The following is a 19504-nucleotide window of genomic DNA, read 5'->3' on the forward strand; positions in this document are numbered from 1 at the left end:
TTTCCCCGCAGCTCGTCCATTTGCAGTTCCGCATGCCCCTTGCATTGTTGCCGGCGTGCCGCTCGCTTTCCGCCACTCGTCGAGTATATAGCTTGCCAGAAGGGTAATAAGCCAATGGGGAAGATGGAGGGTGCGGTGGTGGCCGCGCGGATGAGAGCCCGTGAGGTGGCGTGGCTGCATGCTCCTCATAACACTGGTCCATCAGATAAGCTTTGCCGCCATAGTGTTGTTAGCATTGTAAGGTAGCTCTGGACGATCCGGTTTGCACGGGGAGCACCAACTTGCTAGCTAACTAGGCAGTACACGCAATTGCAAACAGGAAGCCGTAGATAGCTTCACCCCAGTTAAGAGTAACATGGCGTGGCCACGCTTCAGCACATCACTTCTTTCTCAAAGAGGAACAAGCAAGAATAAATGTTGATACAAGTTTATTCATAGTCTCATTGCGATATTATAGTGAGTGGTCCGCCGACAGACCTTCTGTCACGACATAAAAGCTAAGAGACCCTGTCCGTGTGGTTCCGGTACCTGATAATAAAAAGCAACCAAAAAATACAATCCATCCCGTTGCGGTCATACAACACCTCCCTTCCCATGTACAAAGGAAATTAATAACAAGAAACCGACGTGGCTAGAGATTACAAGAAGCGTATGAATTTAAGACGAGTTGTAGGCAGCCTTTTCGTCTTCGTAGCGCTTCTTGTCGGCGGCAGCCTTGGCCTCATAGGGGGTGCGCTGCTTGTCCGAGAGGGCCTTCCAGCGCTCACCGAGAATCTTGCCAACCTGTCCAAACGACACGCCGGGGTTCTCCTCACGAACATTCTCACGCTGCTCATTGGCAAAGAACATGTAGGCAGAGAGACCACGCTTGGGAGCGTTGGGGTCTGGGGCAGTTAGCATTCATCAAGCTCGGATGGTGACAATGGTTAGCTTACCCTTCTTGGCGCGCTTCTTCTCGACGCGGGCTCCACGCTTGGGGGCAGCTGCGGCCTTGGGCATATTTGCGGTCTAGATAAACTGTCAGAATGCTGAAGACATCCAAAAGAAATGCGCTGAGTGGTGGGGCGAATGTGAGGTGCACTGGACAAGGGTAAAGGTGAAGGCGGAGTCACGCGTCGGTAGGGCAATTGCCAGCCTCCGCGTTCTTAATGCAAGGCATGCGCCAGCAGTAAGGAAGCGGTCAAGATGAGGAATTGAGGGATGTGAAGTGAGGCGATGAGGCATTGACGAGTGCGCGCGCAATGAGACATATGATGCCATTGCATTGATGGGTGTGATGCCAAGGTAACAATTGAAAGGTGAAGGGCCCGAGGCAGAGTGCATTGAGTGAGGAGACGTACATTTGAGGGGTTTTTGAAAGGGCAAGTCGAATTGTGAATAGACGTGAAAATTGCACTGCGAGAATCGCGTGTTAGTGATGAATACGTTGGCGCAGACGCTAAGCGGCGCGGTATGTGAGTCGCAGGTGTAAGTTGAGGCAGCAAAGGCAAGGACCGAGATGATGAAGCGCAAACGACCATGACAAGTAGCAGCAAGTCATCTGTATCTTGATGAAAAACAAGACGACGATGCCACAAAAATCGCAGGGTGCGGCAAAAAATCACGGTGCAGTCGCGAAACAAATGATGCCGTGGCTGGAGACGTTGCGGATGGGCGCGGGCAAAGCACAGTAGAGGGGACTCACCAAAATGCGTGCAGTGTTGTGTGCGTTGCGAAGTTACGCGGGGAGCAGATTTGTATGGGAGATTTGTATGGGAGAAAGAGAGGAAGTGGGAGAGAGGGCGGGCAGCCTTTTTACTATGGGGGAGTGATTTGAGCGTGCGTGAGCAACAACGCGGGCGCGGGCCAGGGCGAGCAAGGGAAAGCAGCCTGGGCTGGGCTGGCCGGCTGGGCTGGGGGGGGTCTCTCTTCTCTTGTCTCCAACAAAGTCTCCAAGTCCCCTTCAAAGGGGGGGCAGCGCTGCCACGCTGCAATCTGGGCTGGCACACCCAGAATTTGACCCCTCCCTTTCTCTCACCCAAGTGGTCCAGCAATGGAGCTACTGCCGCAGAGTGCAAGACTTGCCACACTTGGGAGGTATTGCTTGCTTGTACTGGTACCAGAGCAATGTACCTGCACTTGTGCTGCATTGCCAGGCCCAGCACCACCCGCGCCGCGCACGCTACTACCTACCTTTTGCCTACCTGCTGATAGACATAATACACACACACACTCGCGCGCGCACCACACGGGTAGAAACACACAAACACACGCCTTTTGCTTGCAGTGTTGCACGCCCCCTCTAAGCTTGTTCATTTCATTTAATTGCATTTTTATCCCATTTCATTTGCATACGTTTGCGATTAGAGACCATGTGTCTGACAGGCAGTGACAGCAAGGTGCTGCTGCAAAGACGCTAGTACTAATTAGCCCTTGTTGCTCCCTCGAACTGTGGCTTCCGCCAGCTGCCAGCTCTTAGCTAGCTCTTGCAGTTGACAGCTGCCTGCAAACAAACGCACCCTCGTTCGTTTGTCTCCATCACTCGCTGCCAGCTGCCAACTTACAAAGTACCTGCCAGCTGCTCCCTCGCTAAATACGACTCGGTTCCGTTTGTTTCAGCCTATCGGTTTCTCTTCTTTTTTTTTTCCTTTCCGAAAGGGAAAAATTAATGAGCAGATTTAATCATAGCACAGTATCTCGAAATATAATACTGTATATTTGACCCGATCAATCTCCATCGCCACGACATTGGCATCGTCTCCCACACATCACCTCAAACATCTCTGCACCACATGCCCAGCAACCAAGCACGCCAACGCCTTCTGCGACAAGGCACGAGTAACAAGCCCGGCAATCCCGGGTACATGCTCCTCACCTAAAATGCCGCAGCCCACTAGGTACCGTTTTTGGCTGCAAAACCACGCGAACCACAACGCGCTTGGACAGTCACGTCCCCTCATTCTTCTGGCACTGTGCAAGCAGATACTTACTCGACTCCCCATCTCCACCGGAAAGCGCGGTACACGCTACCCCTTGACCTGCGGATTCTGCACAGTGTACTCGCGCCCCGCCCTCGTTTTCGCCAGCCACTGGTCAAGCACCCTGCTTTGCCTGCGTACCACACAGTGGACCGGAATGCCGCTTGCCTTTCTGCTCGGCCTACCGTCGTTCCCGCGCCAGAGGGCGAGTTCGCTCTAGGTGCCTCTCACTGTGCCCCCGTCACTACGCAGAACACGCCTTTCTACGCATTGCACTGACAAAAACTGACCGGCTGGCTTGATTTGCATTAATCAATAACGACCTTGTTCTTTCACCTTCTTCACATGTCCTCATTAATCCAACAGTACGATCCTTCGACACCGATGCCCCGCGCCACTACTTGCCCTCTGTCTGATTCTTTTCGTTGCGCGACCCCCAGCAAACATTCGCGAATCGATATAAATGTTTTGCATACGACACCCGTGCCACACATTCCCGCTCTAACGGCACAGCACCGACAATATGGTGCTGCCTCATGCAGCTGGCCGCACGCTACCAATGTAGACTCCGATGGCGAAGCCACAGCCGCATGGACATCTGCCCCACCACAGCTCCCTCGACTTGCAAGTCTCATGTCGCGTTGAACAACGGATCTGATGCCAACCTGGCGCCACAACCGACATTCCTCGAATGAAAAGTTATGCTGCGATGCTGACTATTGTCAAAGCTGTTTCGATGATCAGTGGCTGCCAACGTACGTCAGTCCGATTCATTGCTTGCCAGCCAGTGCTGCCGATATAAATGTCAAAATCCCGACTTACACAACCCAAAGTCTGCATTTCCAAAATGGACATTTTCCGATGCCGACATAGGCAAAGACAGGGCCCATCAATAATATCCAGTAATTACGGTACATTTTTGTGACAGCAGCCACCTTGCTAGCGAGCTCCGAGGCATTATTTACAGATATGACAGACTTGAGTGAGGTAAGCCTGGGCACACTGGTCAACTATCGACAGAAGCAAGGCTATGTATGTAGCAGCTTCAGATTGTCTGGTACCTTGGCTTTTGACATGAGCCTATGAAGTAAAAACCATTATCGCTTCATTTCCATCAAGATACTGGAAATGCAGTCAAGGTGACCTGGCATGACTGTAGGTTGCGTGGCAAAGGACAAGCACTCAAAAAACCCTACTGTCCTACTTACAACCTAGCCCATCTACAGATGTCATCGCAGCACAAGCAGGCGCTTGTCGATCTAAGGTCATCATTTCCCATTCTGCGCAACTACAGCCAAGAATTGCCCTACAGAAGAGGGTATGGTTGAAATAGGCCAGGTCTATCAGCATTCCGCGTACGCATCTGGTGCCACTATGAGTAGGTAACGAGGTCGCCAAAGCTTCAGCCACAATCAAGCGAGCGGCCAAGCAAACAAGTTGTCAAGCTGTCAACGAACTGGGCCTGAGGAGGAAAGAGAAAGATTGCAGGCACAGAGCGGCGCCCAAGGTGCTGGGCGCCAGCAGACTATCCCTCAAATGCGCGGCCCTCCGCCTTAGTGCCCGGGTTGCAGGCAAAAAGCAAGCTAATAAGCACAGGCGGAGCGGGGTACTTGCCCACTCGCATTCCCCAAAGTATCGTCATATGAAATTTCAAAGTACTGGTACTTCTGTCCCGGTACCTTGCCTCTTCCGTCTCCCTATTACGCCACTCCCCCCTTCTAATTTTTTTTCGCGCCCAAGTTTGCGCCAGACACAGCGCCGGGCCACCAAAATGGAGCTGGCTGCTACCAGATCACTCGCTTTCCAGCCAGCCCTTTTTAAAGTCAGCGCCGCCCTTCTCTAATTGTCTGGTAAATTCACGTTTTCGGCGATGATGGGCGTGCGCGTGGCGCGGGATACCAGCCATTGCCTGCGTGAACATATCTTTTTCGCACGCAAACTAATACAGTTCTGCGACACAGCAGTTCCCTTCCGACCATGGTAGTAGATTCATGCCAATGGCGCTGATGTAGCTGCGTACATGTCCAGCCACCTGCATGCTGCACGGCTTTTTGGACATCAAACTATGTAGAGAGCGCTCTGGCTCTGCGTCGGCACCTGGTTGTACTGTCAGCAGCGGAAGCACAAGCTCCAACAAGGAGGTGCCGTACGAATGAAGCTTGGCTTGCACCATACAGGTGCTACTGTGTACACCCAATACCCAATGGTCTCGACGGTTCTGTTCTTGGCCTTATTCACTATGCTATTCGAACTCTGCCTGCATGAAGCCCCAAGCTATGACACGTCCACCAAACGCTACACACATCTGGGCGCCGAAAGGGAGCCCTTGTTACCAAGTACCGTTATACATGGGCACGACGTCCTCCTGCACCCGCAGCACTCTTTGTGAAAATCTGCTGGTCCTGTTGCCCTTTCTCATCATTACCAGGCAAAGAGCGCTTGCATCAGTGTAAGGGTTGGGAGCCGCCTCTGTTTAGCAGGGGGGGTCCGGCGAGATGAGTCCCCATTCAACATGGGGAAGATTCCAGGGTCTGGTTCATATTTATTCTCGCGTTCTGCTCTTTGTTTTAATTGGTCAGCTGGGATCTTTTCCTCTGATATGCCCCGAGTCTCCGTCGCAAAAGAAGAAAAAAGCCATTGTTGCGTGGACATGCTCTTGCTGCTTGTCTGCCACGCGCAACGCGTCGTCGTACCAAATCACAACATGGCTCAAAGAGCTCTGTGTGCTCCACTCGCTTACTCGGTCAAAGCCTTGGGTCAAGGTGCTGTTGCTCCTTCTTCTTTTGCGAGGCGAGCCATTGGCTCGCCTCTCTTTCCCTCCCCCCTTGGCTGCTCTTGTTATCTTGAGAAGCTCTCAAGCTTGTTGCTATTTAGCTCACTGTATCCACTTTGGTGTACGGCGAGGCTGTCATCTGCCAAAGTAACTACAAGTATAACAAGTACTATCTGTATTCATCGGTTTGGTTTTTGTAGATGATGCGACAGCCAGGGAATCGGCATTTCCCTCGGTCAAGGACCTGCCGAACCCGGATTGCAGTCATTTTTTTTCTCCGTATTTCCTGTCGGGCCCATCCCGCCGCGATCGTCTGCGGACAATCTGCGCGTCGCCTGGTCAATAAGGGCTGCCGTAGGAGCGCGTAAATGATGGGCAGTGATTTCCTTCTCGGGCATATGGCTGTTGTCACAAGCCAGTATTCGATTTTGCTCGTAACATTGCCTCGATAGCTTCCCCTTTGCGCGTCTGGCTGCCGTCAAGTCCGCATCATCTCGAAGCCTTCGAGGACGTCTCGCAGGTGGGGCTGTCGAGATCGCGAGCATGTCTACCCGGGAACCGATCTTGGCGATTTGAACGGCGTGGATTGATCGCTGCTGGTTAACCTGAGACCGTTGAGAATACTTGGTGGTGCTAAGCGCCATTTTCTCTTATGTTCCCCCATGTCCTGTTTATCTCGCTTCCTGCCGTTGTGGTGGTGTGCTCGTCGCACGTTTTGCCGTCATTGGCAGACAGTTGCAATTAACTGATATCCTCAAAGAATGGTCAAGCCTGATTACCACGAGAACGAAAAGAAATAAGGGCAACACGAAGCAATTTCAACGCAAAAATTGTAAACACGGTCGCTATTCACACAAGTCTATAAACAGCTAATCATCATCTTCCGGATCGAGCACCATGTCGCGTAGCGCCTCATCCGACGCCCAATCCACCCCGCTGCCGGCCACGATGCCGCTCGCGGCACCCTTGACCGTGCGCCACTTGCGCTTCTCGTCGCGCACCCGGAGCGCCTCCTCGCCGCCATCCCAGTCGACGGCCTTGCGCTCCTTGAGCTGCGCCGCAAGCTCAAACAGCTTGCTTGTCAGGTTAACGTTGCGCCGGCACGCGCGCAGCGTTTCCGCCTGCACATCGGTGAGGGAGTCGCGTGTGTCCTGCGCCTGCGCGGCGCCTTGAGCTACCTGGACGGAGGCGTCGTCGCGCTTGATAATGTAGGGAAGCAAGTCGCTGGGAGTGCCGAGTCAGAAGGGGAAAGACGAGGGGGAGGGGGGGAGGTAGGAAGAGGGGAAGGTGGTACCGGTCGATGAGAGAGGCATTTGTGCCGCCGTGAACGGCGTTGAGGACGGGGCTTGCCATCATGATGAGCTCGACGGCATCGTTTCGGAGCTTGTACCGGGACCGAGCCTGCAGAAGGGCCTCTTGTGCGGCAGCCAGCGCTTCCGGTGAGTCGTCTGTCGGGGCTGTCGTCTCATTAGCACTCGGTGAAATCTCAAGGCAACACATTGATAGAGGTGCCAGTGAGCGAAAGCGCCGTAGCATACTTGATTGATGTGACTTCTGAGCTTTGATTATGGCAATCTCGAGATCAATCTGCTGCAGCTTGTCGTATAGTTCGAGGACTTGCCTCTCATCTTCAGACAAGGGCAATTGCGGCTCACGCGTGGCCTCGGCGTCTTCCATAGGCTCATCGTCGTCCATGGTGGCGGGACGTGTAGCACATCAAACCGAGAACATTGGGTCGAATAAAGACCGAAATTCATACATGTCCGGCGATGAGATTTCTGGTTGTAGCTCGATGCGTCTTATCTAGCATGAGTGAGTCCGTTGATGTGAGCCTTGATGAGACGCGCTTCGTGATTCACCGCCACGCCACAACTTGCTTGAGCTTGGGCTTCAGCCACAGTGGCTTGCCATGATACAGGTTCGCCTCTGGTGGAGTTTCGTTCGGTCAGCAGCGGCAAGTCACAAGGCTCCTGTCACGCTGTAGCAGCGTCTTCACTCTTCACTCACGGACCCGCTAAAATATCCCCAAAAAGCACGATAGCACAGAGCGAGAGGACCCCCAAAAAAGGACCACCTCCACAGGACCAACTCGTGAAGAGCTGCCTGACCTGGGCTAGCGTCACTGACTTGCAGGCACCAATTATCTACCTGCAGGCTACCGCCTTTGTCTCTCATCAATCTCGGATCGTTGCCCTAGTTCTTCTTTTTCTACCTGTGTCCTGCATCTTCACTACTATTCCGATCTTGCATCATAATACATTTGCATAGCGACCGCCCTTCCCGATTCCGACCAGATATCGCGGCCTCGGACCGTTTGCATGCTTGTCACGGCTTCCTCATGGCGAATGTCTCGATATGGCCACACAGGTGTTGATAGCCCACACTGGGCAGCGCCTGGAGGTAGATACCTCGCGCTTCTCAACGTAGGTAGCTGCTGGATGCCAAGAATGGCCTGGGAGACGAGGGTACCGTTTGCTAAACCACCTCTAGGCTGGACGACTTGAAGGCATGGGTTGCCCGCAATAGCTCTGTCTCTTTGCAGCACATGGTCGCACTGACGCCCCAGGGCCGAAGCGTCAAGTTTGCGAGCATGCATGCCGAGGTACGCAGACCCATCCTATCGTAGAAAAATGCCCCAACAGCTGCTGACGTCGCCGGTCTCCGACTATACAGAAAGAGCTCTACGTCTACGACATTCGAGTCAGTCAACCGGCCGCGGCTGGATCCTCACCCGCCCTCAGCACCGAAGCGCCACTGCCGCGACCATATGTGATCCCGAACGCCCCTAACTCGATAGCTGACGCCGAGGATATCGAATCGTGGCGGGAGCTGTACAAGGGGCGCCGCTCCTGGGCCATTCGTCTCGCCGAGGACAACGGTCGGCTTGACGCCGCGGCCCGCGCGCGTTACGACGAGATCGACGTCATGATAAAGTGTCTCGACGCTGCACTGGCCAATCTCGAAATCAGTGTCAAGCAGCTTGAGCCGAAGCACACCGAGCTCAAGAAATGGGTCGAGCCAGCACTGCTGGAGCATGACCGCCTGGCAGGCTCCTGGGAGCACTACCTCAACCTCGCCCGCAATACGCCGATATCGCCCGACATGGTCCAATTCATGACCAATAGAACCTCTGTCAAGGATGATCCGACGCTGGAAGACCTCATTGAGCTGGAGACGGCGAGAAAGGCTGGCAAGCTAGCGCCAACTGCGCGGCGCCGGTTTAGCGACAAGGCCGCGGAGCTGGAAAAGGCGGCCAAGCAAATGCATGAAGGCCTGGCATCGCTCATTTCCGATTTCGAGACGCTCACCGGCCGATCTGCCCCCACTCATAATAACGACACGGCGCAACTGCTCGAGGACATCGAGGTTGTGGTGAAGCAAATAGACGACGATTACCGCTCCTCTTTAGCTTATGGATCCTCGCAGCGGGATCTGGCACAGGCGTCCAAAGTCGCATCCAATCATACCGAGAGATTGATCCCGAACCTCAAGAAGCGGACCAAAGAGATGGATGAAATGCTCTTTTACGCCACTTCAGCCAGAAATTCTATCGCGGCCGAGTCTGTCAATTTCATGAAGATTATAACCGAGATCACTGCCCAGCACAGCGGTGTACGCAATCAAATCAATGTCTTGAATACCTCAGAAGATGACATGACAACATTTGACTACTTGCGACTAATCCATCAGCTGCCGTACATGTACGCGTCCTTTGTTATCGAGACTATTCGTCGTCGAGAGTGGGCGGACAAGGTCAAGCTGGATTCGTCTACGCTCGCCAATGAGATGGCACTGTTTCAAGATGAAGAAGCCAAGAGGCGGCGGAGATGGCAGAAAATGGTTGGCAGCACCTATGGGCCTGGTCTAGACACCAATGTCATGGGACTCGAGGTCAACTTGCATGGAGATGACGAAGCCTGGCCACTACTGACCAAAAATGACCTTGACGATTTCATTCAGCACCTCAAAGCACAGCATACTGATGAGACACTGCTGGATGATATTGACAAGCTGGTGCAAGAGCTTGCAAGTCCGACTAAACAGCAGTCGAAGCGTCTCAAGGCTTTCAAGAATGGCAGCATTCACGAGGCAGCTCTGGGAAGAAGTGGTCTTTTGATCCGCGGAGATGATGATCTACTACGCTCGCTCCAAGATGACAAGTCAAAACTCGAGAGCAAACTCAAGACTGCAGAAAGTCGGGTGCGACGCCTCGAGGATTTGCTGCACAGACAGAGCCAGGCCTCCCGGCACGGAAACTTATTCCAACCTCCGGTCACGCAGCCACAGGAGCGCCCGGGCTCCAGCGCGTCGATCAGATCAAATCGTATCGAAGACCGTAGACGGTCTTCTGATGGCGCTGATCCTCTCCTGCAACGTATTGCGCAGCTCGAAAACGACCTGCGCGAGGAGAAACAGCGCTCAACCAATCTCCAAAAAGATAATGATGCCAAGTCCACTCAGTACGACGAAATGGAAAGCCAGATGGAGGAGGCAAACTCTATTAAGAAAGACCTGATGGAAAACATGGAAGCACTCAAGCGCGAGTTTGTGGACGAACGCAAATCCTTGGAAGACGAGATCAAAGGGCTCAGAGCTCGATTAGAGGAAACAGAAGACGACATGGAGCATTTTGGAGAGTCCCGTGAGAACGAGAAGGCTTCGTACGACGAAAAGATGCAGGCGCTCGAGGACGAGCTTCAGCGTTTGAAGAATGAACACAACGACGAGAACTTGAAGTCGCAAGGCCAGGTCGAATATCTGCGCAAAGAAACTCAATTGCAGCGCGAGAAGATGGACGCCTCAGACCGACTTGTGCAGACTACTAAGGCTGAGCTCCAAAGCGTCACTCGCAAGTTACAGGAAGCAGAAGAGACGGCTGAAAAGCAAACCGACCTTTTGAAGAGGCTTCACCAAGATACAGCTCCTGGCAGCAAAATACCTGACAACGCAATTGATCTGACGGAAGCTGTTGTCAGCAAGGCTGCGGATTTGCTCAGCAAAGTGCAAGATGCTGAAAGAGAGGCCTCTGTGCTCAAGACGAACCTGGAGCAAGCGACAAATAGCATCAAAGAAATCCGCGCCGAGCTTGTCGAAACTCGACTGAAACTTGCTCAAGAAGAAATGGCCACCATGCATCTTCGCGAGAATCTGGCTGAAGAGAAAGCTAAGGTTACCGCTCTGGAAGGCGAGCTCAACGAGGGCAGGGAACAGCTCAGCACGCTGCGCGGTCAGCTTTCAGACGGCGAGACGGGCTCGGAGACGCTGCAGAAGAAGCTGGAAGCTACTGAACGCAAAGTCTCCGAATTGACTGAAGATCTTGCCTCTCGACAGTCGCGCGTGGGCAGCCTCGAAGAAGAGGTGAACATGTTCAAAACCAAAATGGAGACTGTGCAAGAAAAGCTGTCATTGTCAACGAGTCATTACGAAGCCCGAGACGAGAGAACAAAGGAACTGACTCAGAAAGTGTACTCTCAGAATGACCGTTTGACACGCCTCCTGGAGCGCATTGGCTATTCTGTTGCCCGTGAGGGCCTTGAGATGACTGTGACCAAGGTTCCCCGTGCCGAGAGACAGGGGCAGAGCGCACACGATTTGTCCGATCCCTCTTCATCTGTCAAGCGATCAACAAGCCTCAGCAAGCCCATATCTAACAGCACCGATCTTGAGCTTTTATACTGGATGGATAGTAGCAATGCTGCGGCCGAAGAAGACAGGTATTCTTCATTCATGCAGTCGCTCGGATCATTCAATATGGAATTGTTTGCCGATACAATCTACCACAGAATCAAAGAAGCCGAGCACAAAGCTCGCAAGTGGCAGCGCGAAGCCAAGACATACCGCGACAGGGCTCATGTTCATCAGAGGGATGCTGGGGACAAAATTGCCTATAGGCACTTCAAGGAAGGCGACCTTGCGCTATTCCTGCCGACGCGTAACCAGCAGGCGGGAGCCTGGGCTGCCTTCAATGTGGGCTTTCCTCATTATTTTCTGCGCGAGCAGGATTCACATAAGCTTCGACACCGAGAGTGGCTGGTGGCCCGTATCACCCGCATACAGGAAAGAGTTGTAGACCTGTCCAAGAGTATGACTGGGAGTAGAATGGGGAATGTCATTAATGAGGAGAATGACAATCCTTTCCAGCTCTCTGATGGACTACGTTGGTACCTCATTGATGCTCAAGAGGACAAGCCTGGTGCGCCCACGACGCCGGGCATGGGAAAATCCACAGTCGCCGCGAATAACGTGGAAGCGACTGCCAACATCCAGTCTCAACCGGCCCGCGCCAAGGGCAAGAATCGCGACAGCATCAGCAGCATCGAGGGCATCAACAAGACGTTGTCAAAGAGCCTCGAGAGCCGCCGTAGCAGCTCCAACTCTAAGAAGGTGCCCTTTTCGATTGCCGGCGGAACGGCGCTTCTTAAGAGCAGTGCGCTGGCCAGCGAGACGGACTCTCTGCGTGCAACGGCGCCAGAGACTCCGGCAGGCACCAGCCCGTCCCAGCCGTCGCCGCTGGGTGCGCTGGCGGCCAAGCAGCAGGCCGACGAAGGAGCAGCCGCTGTGGGCGAGGGCCCATCAAGCGCCAACAATGCAGCCGAGGTACGCAATGTTGATACCCTTCTGGGTCCCTAAGCTGCTAGCTGCTGATTTGAGTCTCTTGTGTTGTGCAAATTGTATAGATTCGAAGCAGTGTACAGCGAGAAGAATCTACTGAGAGCACCGACAAGAGGTCCATGGTGTGGGATTCGCTATGGAGTGTCGACTACAGCTACGAGAGCCCGAAGAAGTAGTGGCGTTTTTTTCTTATTTTCGATATCCCTGGGTTGTAGTTTTTCTAGGTTGGTCTTTGTTTCATCTCGCGTTTTTGTTGTACAGCGTCATGGGAATGGAGTTGATTACTGTTGGGTGAGCGAAATCCAGCACAGCGTTTGAATAGTTAGTGGCTGGGAGGACTAGCTGGTCCTCGAAACACTAGACTGTATGAATATCGAGACATGACATGTAATTAAAAAGATCATCTTGGACAAATCCTTGTTCATGTCGTTGACGGTTGGCAGGTTTTATACCTACAGAAACATCAAGCATGGATCATCAGAAAACTTGCCCATAGTTTTAGAGCCATGGTGCCTGTCGTGCTGGAAAATTCGGTCCCGTTTATATCAACGACGTATTCAATGACCGCTACGATGTCTTGCAACAAGCTCGGAAACGGCGTCTATTCCACATTTTGGTAGGTGCGGGACACCAGCCATGAGTGAGTTGAGTGAGACTCCGAGTCGGATGTGACGGCAACGATCGGCGCTGTGGCTGACCTCTTGCAGCCATGCGGGGAGGAATGCATCTGGCACACACCGGCTTGGTTCTAGAAATAAAGAAAGGAGGAAAGAAGAAGGATGGAATCTACTTTGTTTCAGTTTGCCATTGCATCGAAATCGCCCTTTCTCGTTCTCGCTGTATGGGGTTTCCCCCGCAAATTGCTGGTGTCACGGCTCCGCTAACTCGGGGTGAAAGCTGCGGTAAGCCTCTGCTAGTGAGGCGGTAGCGGTCATGACAAAAGCATGGGTACGGAGGTCGCTTTCAAAAGTTATGTCAGGCGCCAGAACCAAGCCATTACTAGGGTCCCTAGAAGGTACCTTACGATACTCTCTCGCTGTACAAGGGGCGTACTGAAGCCATCACACACTGACCTAGCTACCTGGCTGTAGTAAGATTTTTGTGTTCTGTAATTTTATCTTGATTAAGGATTATGTATCGTATGTATTTACCCTGTAAAGATCCTTGTCAGATCCCTGTTTCTGGAATCATGGCAGACATAACTTTTGAAAGCGACATCCGTAATAACTTCAATGTTACTCAGCTTCCTGGGTGATCTTTTGCGTGGGTGGCTGGGGGAGGGCGTTGATAGGACCGACTAACAGTTTAGGTAGCGGCGTGGTGGAAGAGCACAGCCATATTTTGGTGGGTGGTGGAAGAGTGTGGAGAGAGGACGGGATGAAACGAAACTTTGTTTGGTGATTAGTTGGGATTTCTTGGGTGCATTTAATATTTAGGTAGTCGGGGTATGAAAACACAGTGGGCGACGTTGACTAAAGAATGTTGTATAGGTAGTTTTGAAGAAGTGTTAAAATACCCGACATCTCGCGTTACGATGGAACGTTTGAGAGCCAACTTACTACATAGTTCTTTTCGTATTTGGAAAATTGAAAAATACTTTAGAATATTACATCAAATTTTGATCCGCTGCACTGCCTCTGCTCGAACCTATTGTCGACGGTGGAGTTGACCGGCGCGCCCCAAGTCCGCCTCGGCCGCGGACAAAAATACGCCGCTGCCGTCGGCGCCCGCCCTCCCCCCTTCGGCCACTCACCCTCTAACTATTTCTACTATGCTCCTTGACGTCAGCTTCTCCCCTTGCCAACCACGACAAAGACTGGCACATGGGCTGTGCGTTTCCCGGCACAGGGTTTTTTGCGATACTAAACAAACTCGCCCTATCTCTTGAACCTACCGCCCCCATGCCCCGTGGGCGGCGGCTCGCCTGATTCGATCAATTTCGCCCACGCAAACTGTCGAGGCGGTACCTGCGCCCTGAGTCGATCGCTTTAAGCCCGGCCGTCTTGGCTCGCTGCACGATCCCGAAAACCTTCCAAAAACAAGAAAGAAAAAATCGCCGCACACGTGTTCATGGGAAAACCCCCCCCGACAGCACGGGCTACATAATATCATCGCAGTCATTGGTCGGTCCGCTCGTATGAGGACAGCGACAGCACTGTGTCGTGCCTCCGCCCCAATCCCGACTCAAACCGAGCACGTCACAGCGTCGTTCTACCCTACCTTCCTCTTCTCAGACGTTTCACAGAGCGGCAGTGACATATAGCGACGGCAGCGACGACATTCTAATGCCCGACAAGTCGTTGACGGTGGTTTCCTACGCCGCCGGGGCGTCGCTCGCGGCCGCAGCCCTGATCTACGTCTTTGGTCCGACTTTTGCTATTGACCACGAAGGCACCAGCTCCAAGAAGAAGACCATTGTCGGCTTGCGCAACCAAGCCAATGATTGCTTCATCAACTCGGTTCTTCAGGCCCTCGCGGGTCTGGGCGACCTCCGCATCTATCTGATCCGCGAGACGCACCGCCGTCGCATCGAGGACTCGGCCGTCTACGCCAACCTGATCCAGCCGAGCTCGTCCGACGAGGATGGCAGCAGCGGCGGCAAGATGCCCGAGTGGAAGATTCAGGGCCTGCAAGACGGCCTCGTCACGCATGGACTCAAGGAGATGCTTGATCACCTCAACGAACGACCGATTGCGAAAAAGGCCATCTCTCCATTCCCCTTTGTCCGCGTCCTCGAGGTCGCCTTCAAGCAGCGCATAAGCAGGCAGCAGCAAGATGCCCAGGAATTTTTGCAGATTGTTGCCGAGCGTTTGAAAGACGAGTACCACGCAGGCCAAAGAGCGCGGTTACATGCGCGATCAGCCGTCAAAGACAACCGCAGCAGCTCTTCCTCCAACTCAAACCCCGAGCAAAGCGACACTGAAAAGAACGCGACAAACGACACAATAAACGACACAATAAACGACACAACAAACGACACAAAAATCGACACTACAAACGGCATTACCGCACCTGCCATCAACGAAACTAATGGCAACGGAGCCAACTCACAATCAAATTTAGACACCGACAGCTTGCTACCGAACCCGACATTGTCAGCTTCAACGCCACCATTACCCATAGAGCTCGAAGATGGCTTTCCCATGGAGGGCAAATATGAGTCTCATCTCGAGTGCCAAACGTGCGGCTACAAGACGAAGCCGCGCGAGGAGACCTTCTGCACCATAACCCTCGCTGTGCCTCAAGTCATGTCCACGTCTCTCAGCTCTTGCTTTGACGGCATCTTTAAGACGGAATACATTGACGACTTCAAGTGTGAAATGTGCCGGCTCCTACAGACTGTAGCCAATCTTGAGCACGAAGTTTCGCGCTCCAACTCGGAATCCTTCAAAACCAACGCCCTCGACAGCATCGCCAAGCTCAACAAGGCCATTCTCACGGACCCAGAGCAGCCCCCCGAGGGTGTCGACCTCGGCGACATTCGCTACGCGCCCAAGCGTCGCATCGCCAAGACGACCCGCATGACGATATTCCCCAAGATTCTCGCCATCCACCTATCGCGCTCCATTTACGGCGTCGGCCAGATGACGCAAAAGAACTCGGCCAAGGTTTCGTTTCCAGAGCAGCTGCCCCTCGGCGGTTTGGCCGATCAGCGCCGGTATAAGCTTCTCGGCATGGTCACGCATCGCGGTGGGCATAACAGCGGCCACTACGAGGCCTTTAGGCGGCAAAATGTCTCGCCGCACTTTCCTAATCAAAACACCTTTATGCAGTCCGAAGTTTACAGCAAGACACCTACGCCACTCTCTACACCGGTCATGAGCGCCAAGAACGCGGACAGTCCCGCCACCTCGACACCCGACCTCCTCTCTCCCACCTCTACCGCAGCCTCCTCCACACCCTCTCTCGACTCCGTGCCCATGCAGCCCCCGCGTAGTGTGCCCTTGTCCGCCATGCCGGAAAGAAACAGCCCCGTCGTCAATGGTCGCGATCGCGACACCGACTCCAGCAGCCTGCGGTCCGTCGCCGCGTCCACCAAGTCGGCGCTGTCACGGCTCGCCTCGGGCAGGCACGACGGCGGCAGCAAGTCGGCGTCGCCCAAGCTGCGACCGCAGTCCCAGCCACAGTCGCAACCAGCGCATTCGCTCGCGGGGAGTATGAAGCGCGCAAAGCCCAAGAAAGCCAAGCAGCACCTGGATCGCTGGTGGCGGGTGAGCGACGAAAAAGTTCGCGAAGCCAAGACGGGCGAGGTCCTGAGCATGCAAAAGGAGGTGTATCTTTTGTTTTACGAGTTGGAAAAGTAGAGAATGCAGGACCTTATTGTTGAATGTTGATTATAGAATACGGTACAGCAAAGTACCTATCTTGGGTTGAGTTGGTTGTAGAGCAAGGCACAGAGCCTAGAGCACACTAGGACGTACATAGCCGCCATCATTGGACATAACAGATGCTTTCTCTTGCCGGTTCGGGACTTTGAAATCCGTCAAGAGATCCTACATTCGCACACCATTCAATTTGCCCCCGCCCCGTGGCTTGTGCCAGCTTTACTGTAACACGACGCACCATGTTGTAATAAGTGGTAGTAGCTGCACTGATGAGTCAGCCAATCTTGGGACTGAGTCGAAATCCTGTGCGCCAATAATTAGGTTTCTTTTTCTCCAGCCAACGCGCTGGCGACGATCTTGTAAAGAATTAGCGTGCGGCTCATTCCAAAATTACCAAAAGCCGCCAGGAAAAGGGCTTTTAGTTGGGAAAGGAGTCGCTGTTCTTCGAGCCAGACCTCGGCTGTTTGTCTAAACGCGAGCCTCGCGTAGACGACCCCTTAGCTGGCGACACCATGCGCACGATTGCTTTTTGCAGGATAAGGTAAAGCAAAGTACTCGGTGGGACGATTCGTTGGAATTTATTCGAATTTCATTCCAGCTCATCAGCATTGAGAAATCTGATCATTTTCGACGAGCCCAAACGCAGCATTCTTCACATCCCTGTTGGACAGCACGGTGGTCCACCATCCATCATGCTCAACATACCAAGGCGCCTTCGCAAGCGCCTGCTTCACACCGCAGCGCTGTGCCTCGTATGTTTGAGCGTATACTACATCATACTGCCACCAGACTCGTCGATCCGGCTAGCGCTGCGGTTCAACGCTGTCCGGGCGTCGGCGGCCGTGCGCGAGGCGACAGAGGACAGGGACGCCTGGCTGCGGCGGCCGGCGCCGTACGAGCTCGACCTACGGCAAGATGTCGGGTATCTGATCAAGACGGGCTACGGAACGAGACACCGCGTGCCGCTGCAGCTGGCGGCGCTGCAGGGCAGCTTCGGCGGCGGCCTGCTGGGCGAGGAGGGCAAGGACTACATGGTGGTGGGGGACTGGACGACGGTGGATGACGAGGATGCCAAGAAAATTGGCGTGCCGGTGCACGACGTGCTCAAGATGGTGCGGGAGTATGGCGACGGGGACTGGAGAGCGCATCACCGATTCAAAAAGTACCAGACGCTGCAGAGCGCGATTGTGGCGGGCGACGAGGAGACGGCACTGGGAATTGGGCGCAGTGTCGGCTGGGAGCTGGATGCGCTCAAGGTATGTTGACAGTGAGTGAGTCGCTTTGAATGCTTTACTGATGAGTAGGTAGTTTGCACCGGGCATGGAGCTCATGTACAAGGCGATGCCTAACAAAAAGTGGTATCTCATTCTGGATGACGATACCTTTGTTGTCAAGTCGACGCTGAATCTCTTATTAACACACCTGAACCCTGACAATCCACATTACCTCGGTAATGCAGTCGGTGATTTCCGCGGCCGCTTCGCGCACGGCGGATCGGCCATTATCTTATCCCACGAGGCCATGCGCCGACTCTTTCGGCGCCAAGACGTGGTGCGACAGGCGTACCTGGAGTCGCTCGAGGAGAAATGGGGCGACAAGCTGGTGGCGACGACGTTTCTCAAGCTGGGCATCTATCTGGAGGAGCGATACGCGCACCACTTCAACGGCGAGGCGCCCGAGGAGACGCGCATCACGTACGAAAAGTACTGCGCGCCGATCCTATCGTTTCACTCTCTGCGGACGGAGGCGGCGACGACGCGCGTGAGCAAGGTGCTTGGCGCGGCCACGGAACCCGTGCGCTGGGGCGAGCTCATGGAGCTATTTGGGCCGACGGCGACAGCGGCGGCAGCGGGGAGCGCCCAGGATCACGTTGGGCCGACGGACAAGCAGGTCAAGATGTGGGGCATGGTCAAGAAGGCGGCCGATTGCCAGCACAAGTGCGAGGTTGAGAATGCCAATTGGTGTCTGGCGTGGACGTACGACACGCGTGGGGAGGCGTGCCACGCGAGCCCGTGGATGGTGCCGGGGGCGGGCGGCGCGGAGGGCAAGGTATCAGGCTACAACAAGGAGGCCATGAAGCGAATGCAGGCCAGATGTCCCCGAGATGGGCGCGTATGAGACAAAGTGTGCCTGCATTGTCTGGGGGGGGGGAGGGGGGTGGGCTACTCGGCAACGCGCGGGGCATCAAGTGTCGGGCGATGATGCACGGGCTGTGGGATATGGGATAAACTCAGTTGTGAGGCAGCGACGATTGCCAGTTTAGCGGTGTGCATGGGTAATGAATAGACAAGAAGTCAGAACAAAAATTGTATAATAGGAATTGACGAAGAAGACGTTTGAAACTAGTTACGGATAGATGAGCTAAATTTAGAATGGCTGTAGGGCGAAATTGTGTTTATAGGACGACGATGGGAAATTAATAAGCGAGCAGGGGAATGTGCATGATTATTAAAGGAAAAGAATAGACCAGAAGAGAAAGGAAAAAGAGAGAACAAGCAAACCGTTCATTACCAGTACCCGTACTAGGGTGTGAGGACTGCATGGGTCGATCACCGCTCCCCCTCCCCCCCCCTGACGGCGGTTGCACGTAGAAGGCCATTTGGAAGCCACTTTCGAAGCCTGGAAGCGACGGAGCGATGTGGGCCAAGGAGGCTGATCTCTTGCCCGTTGCTTCGCTCACAGCCGGTGCAGTAAAATTCGAGGAGTGGGCGGGATATCTGCGATGCAAGGGTCCCGGGGTGGCGCAGTGCGGTTGACGGGCAAGGTTGGCGATGCCGAAATCGACCAGCGGCGAAAAAGCATATGTGGCTCTGTCTGATCTGGTGCTGCAGGTAAGC

The 19504-nt window shown here is 53.9% G+C and overlaps 5 protein-coding genes across 5 annotated transcripts; 3 read left to right on the forward strand and 2 right to left on the reverse strand.

Moving 5' to 3' along the window:
- Positions 1-657: 657 nt before the first annotated feature.
- On the reverse strand, positions 658-999 carry BBA_04234 (HMG box protein; the record flags this gene model as incomplete). Its single annotated transcript, XM_008599331.1, has 2 exons — positions 658-884; positions 936-999. 2 exons carry the CDS (start codon positions 997-999, stop codon positions 658-660), a joined length of 291 nt encoding a protein of 96 aa, XP_008597553.1.
- A 5600-nt stretch (positions 1000-6599) lies between these two features.
- On the reverse strand, positions 6600-7425 carry BBA_04235 (uncharacterized protein; the record flags this gene model as incomplete). The annotated part of the gene is made up of 2 exons (XM_008599332.1): positions 6600-6954; positions 7025-7425. 2 exons carry the CDS (start codon positions 7423-7425, stop codon positions 6600-6602), a joined length of 756 nt encoding a protein of 251 aa, XP_008597554.1.
- A 660-nt stretch (positions 7426-8085) lies between these two features.
- BBA_04236 (Autophagy-related protein 11) lies at positions 8086-12518 on the forward strand (the record flags this gene model as incomplete). Its single annotated transcript, XM_008599333.1, has 4 exons — positions 8086-8153; positions 8221-8332; positions 8404-12327; positions 12408-12518. The coding sequence occupies 4 exons, from the start codon at positions 8086-8088 to the stop codon at positions 12516-12518; spliced, it is 4215 nt and encodes a 1404-aa protein (XP_008597555.1).
- A 2109-nt stretch (positions 12519-14627) lies between these two features.
- On the forward strand, positions 14628-16646 carry BBA_04237 (ubiquitin carboxyl-terminal hydrolase; the record flags this gene model as incomplete). The annotated part of the gene is made up of 1 exon (XM_008599334.1): positions 14628-16646. One exon carries the CDS (start codon positions 14628-14630, stop codon positions 16644-16646), a length of 2019 nt encoding a protein of 672 aa, XP_008597556.1.
- Positions 16647-17359: 713 nt separating this feature from the next.
- BBA_04238 (glycosyltransferase family 31) lies at positions 17360-18785 on the forward strand (the record flags this gene model as incomplete). Its single annotated transcript, XM_008599335.1, has 2 exons — positions 17360-17923; positions 17976-18785. 2 exons carry the CDS (start codon positions 17360-17362, stop codon positions 18783-18785), a joined length of 1374 nt encoding a protein of 457 aa, XP_008597557.1.
- Between the last annotated feature and the right edge of the window lie 719 nt (positions 18786-19504).

The sequence above is a fragment of the Beauveria bassiana genome, assembly GCF_000280675.1.
Source record: "Beauveria bassiana ARSEF 2860 unplaced genomic scaffold BBA_S00009, whole genome shotgun sequence".
Lineage (NCBI taxonomy): Eukaryota > Fungi > Ascomycota > Sordariomycetes > Hypocreales > Cordycipitaceae > Beauveria > Beauveria bassiana.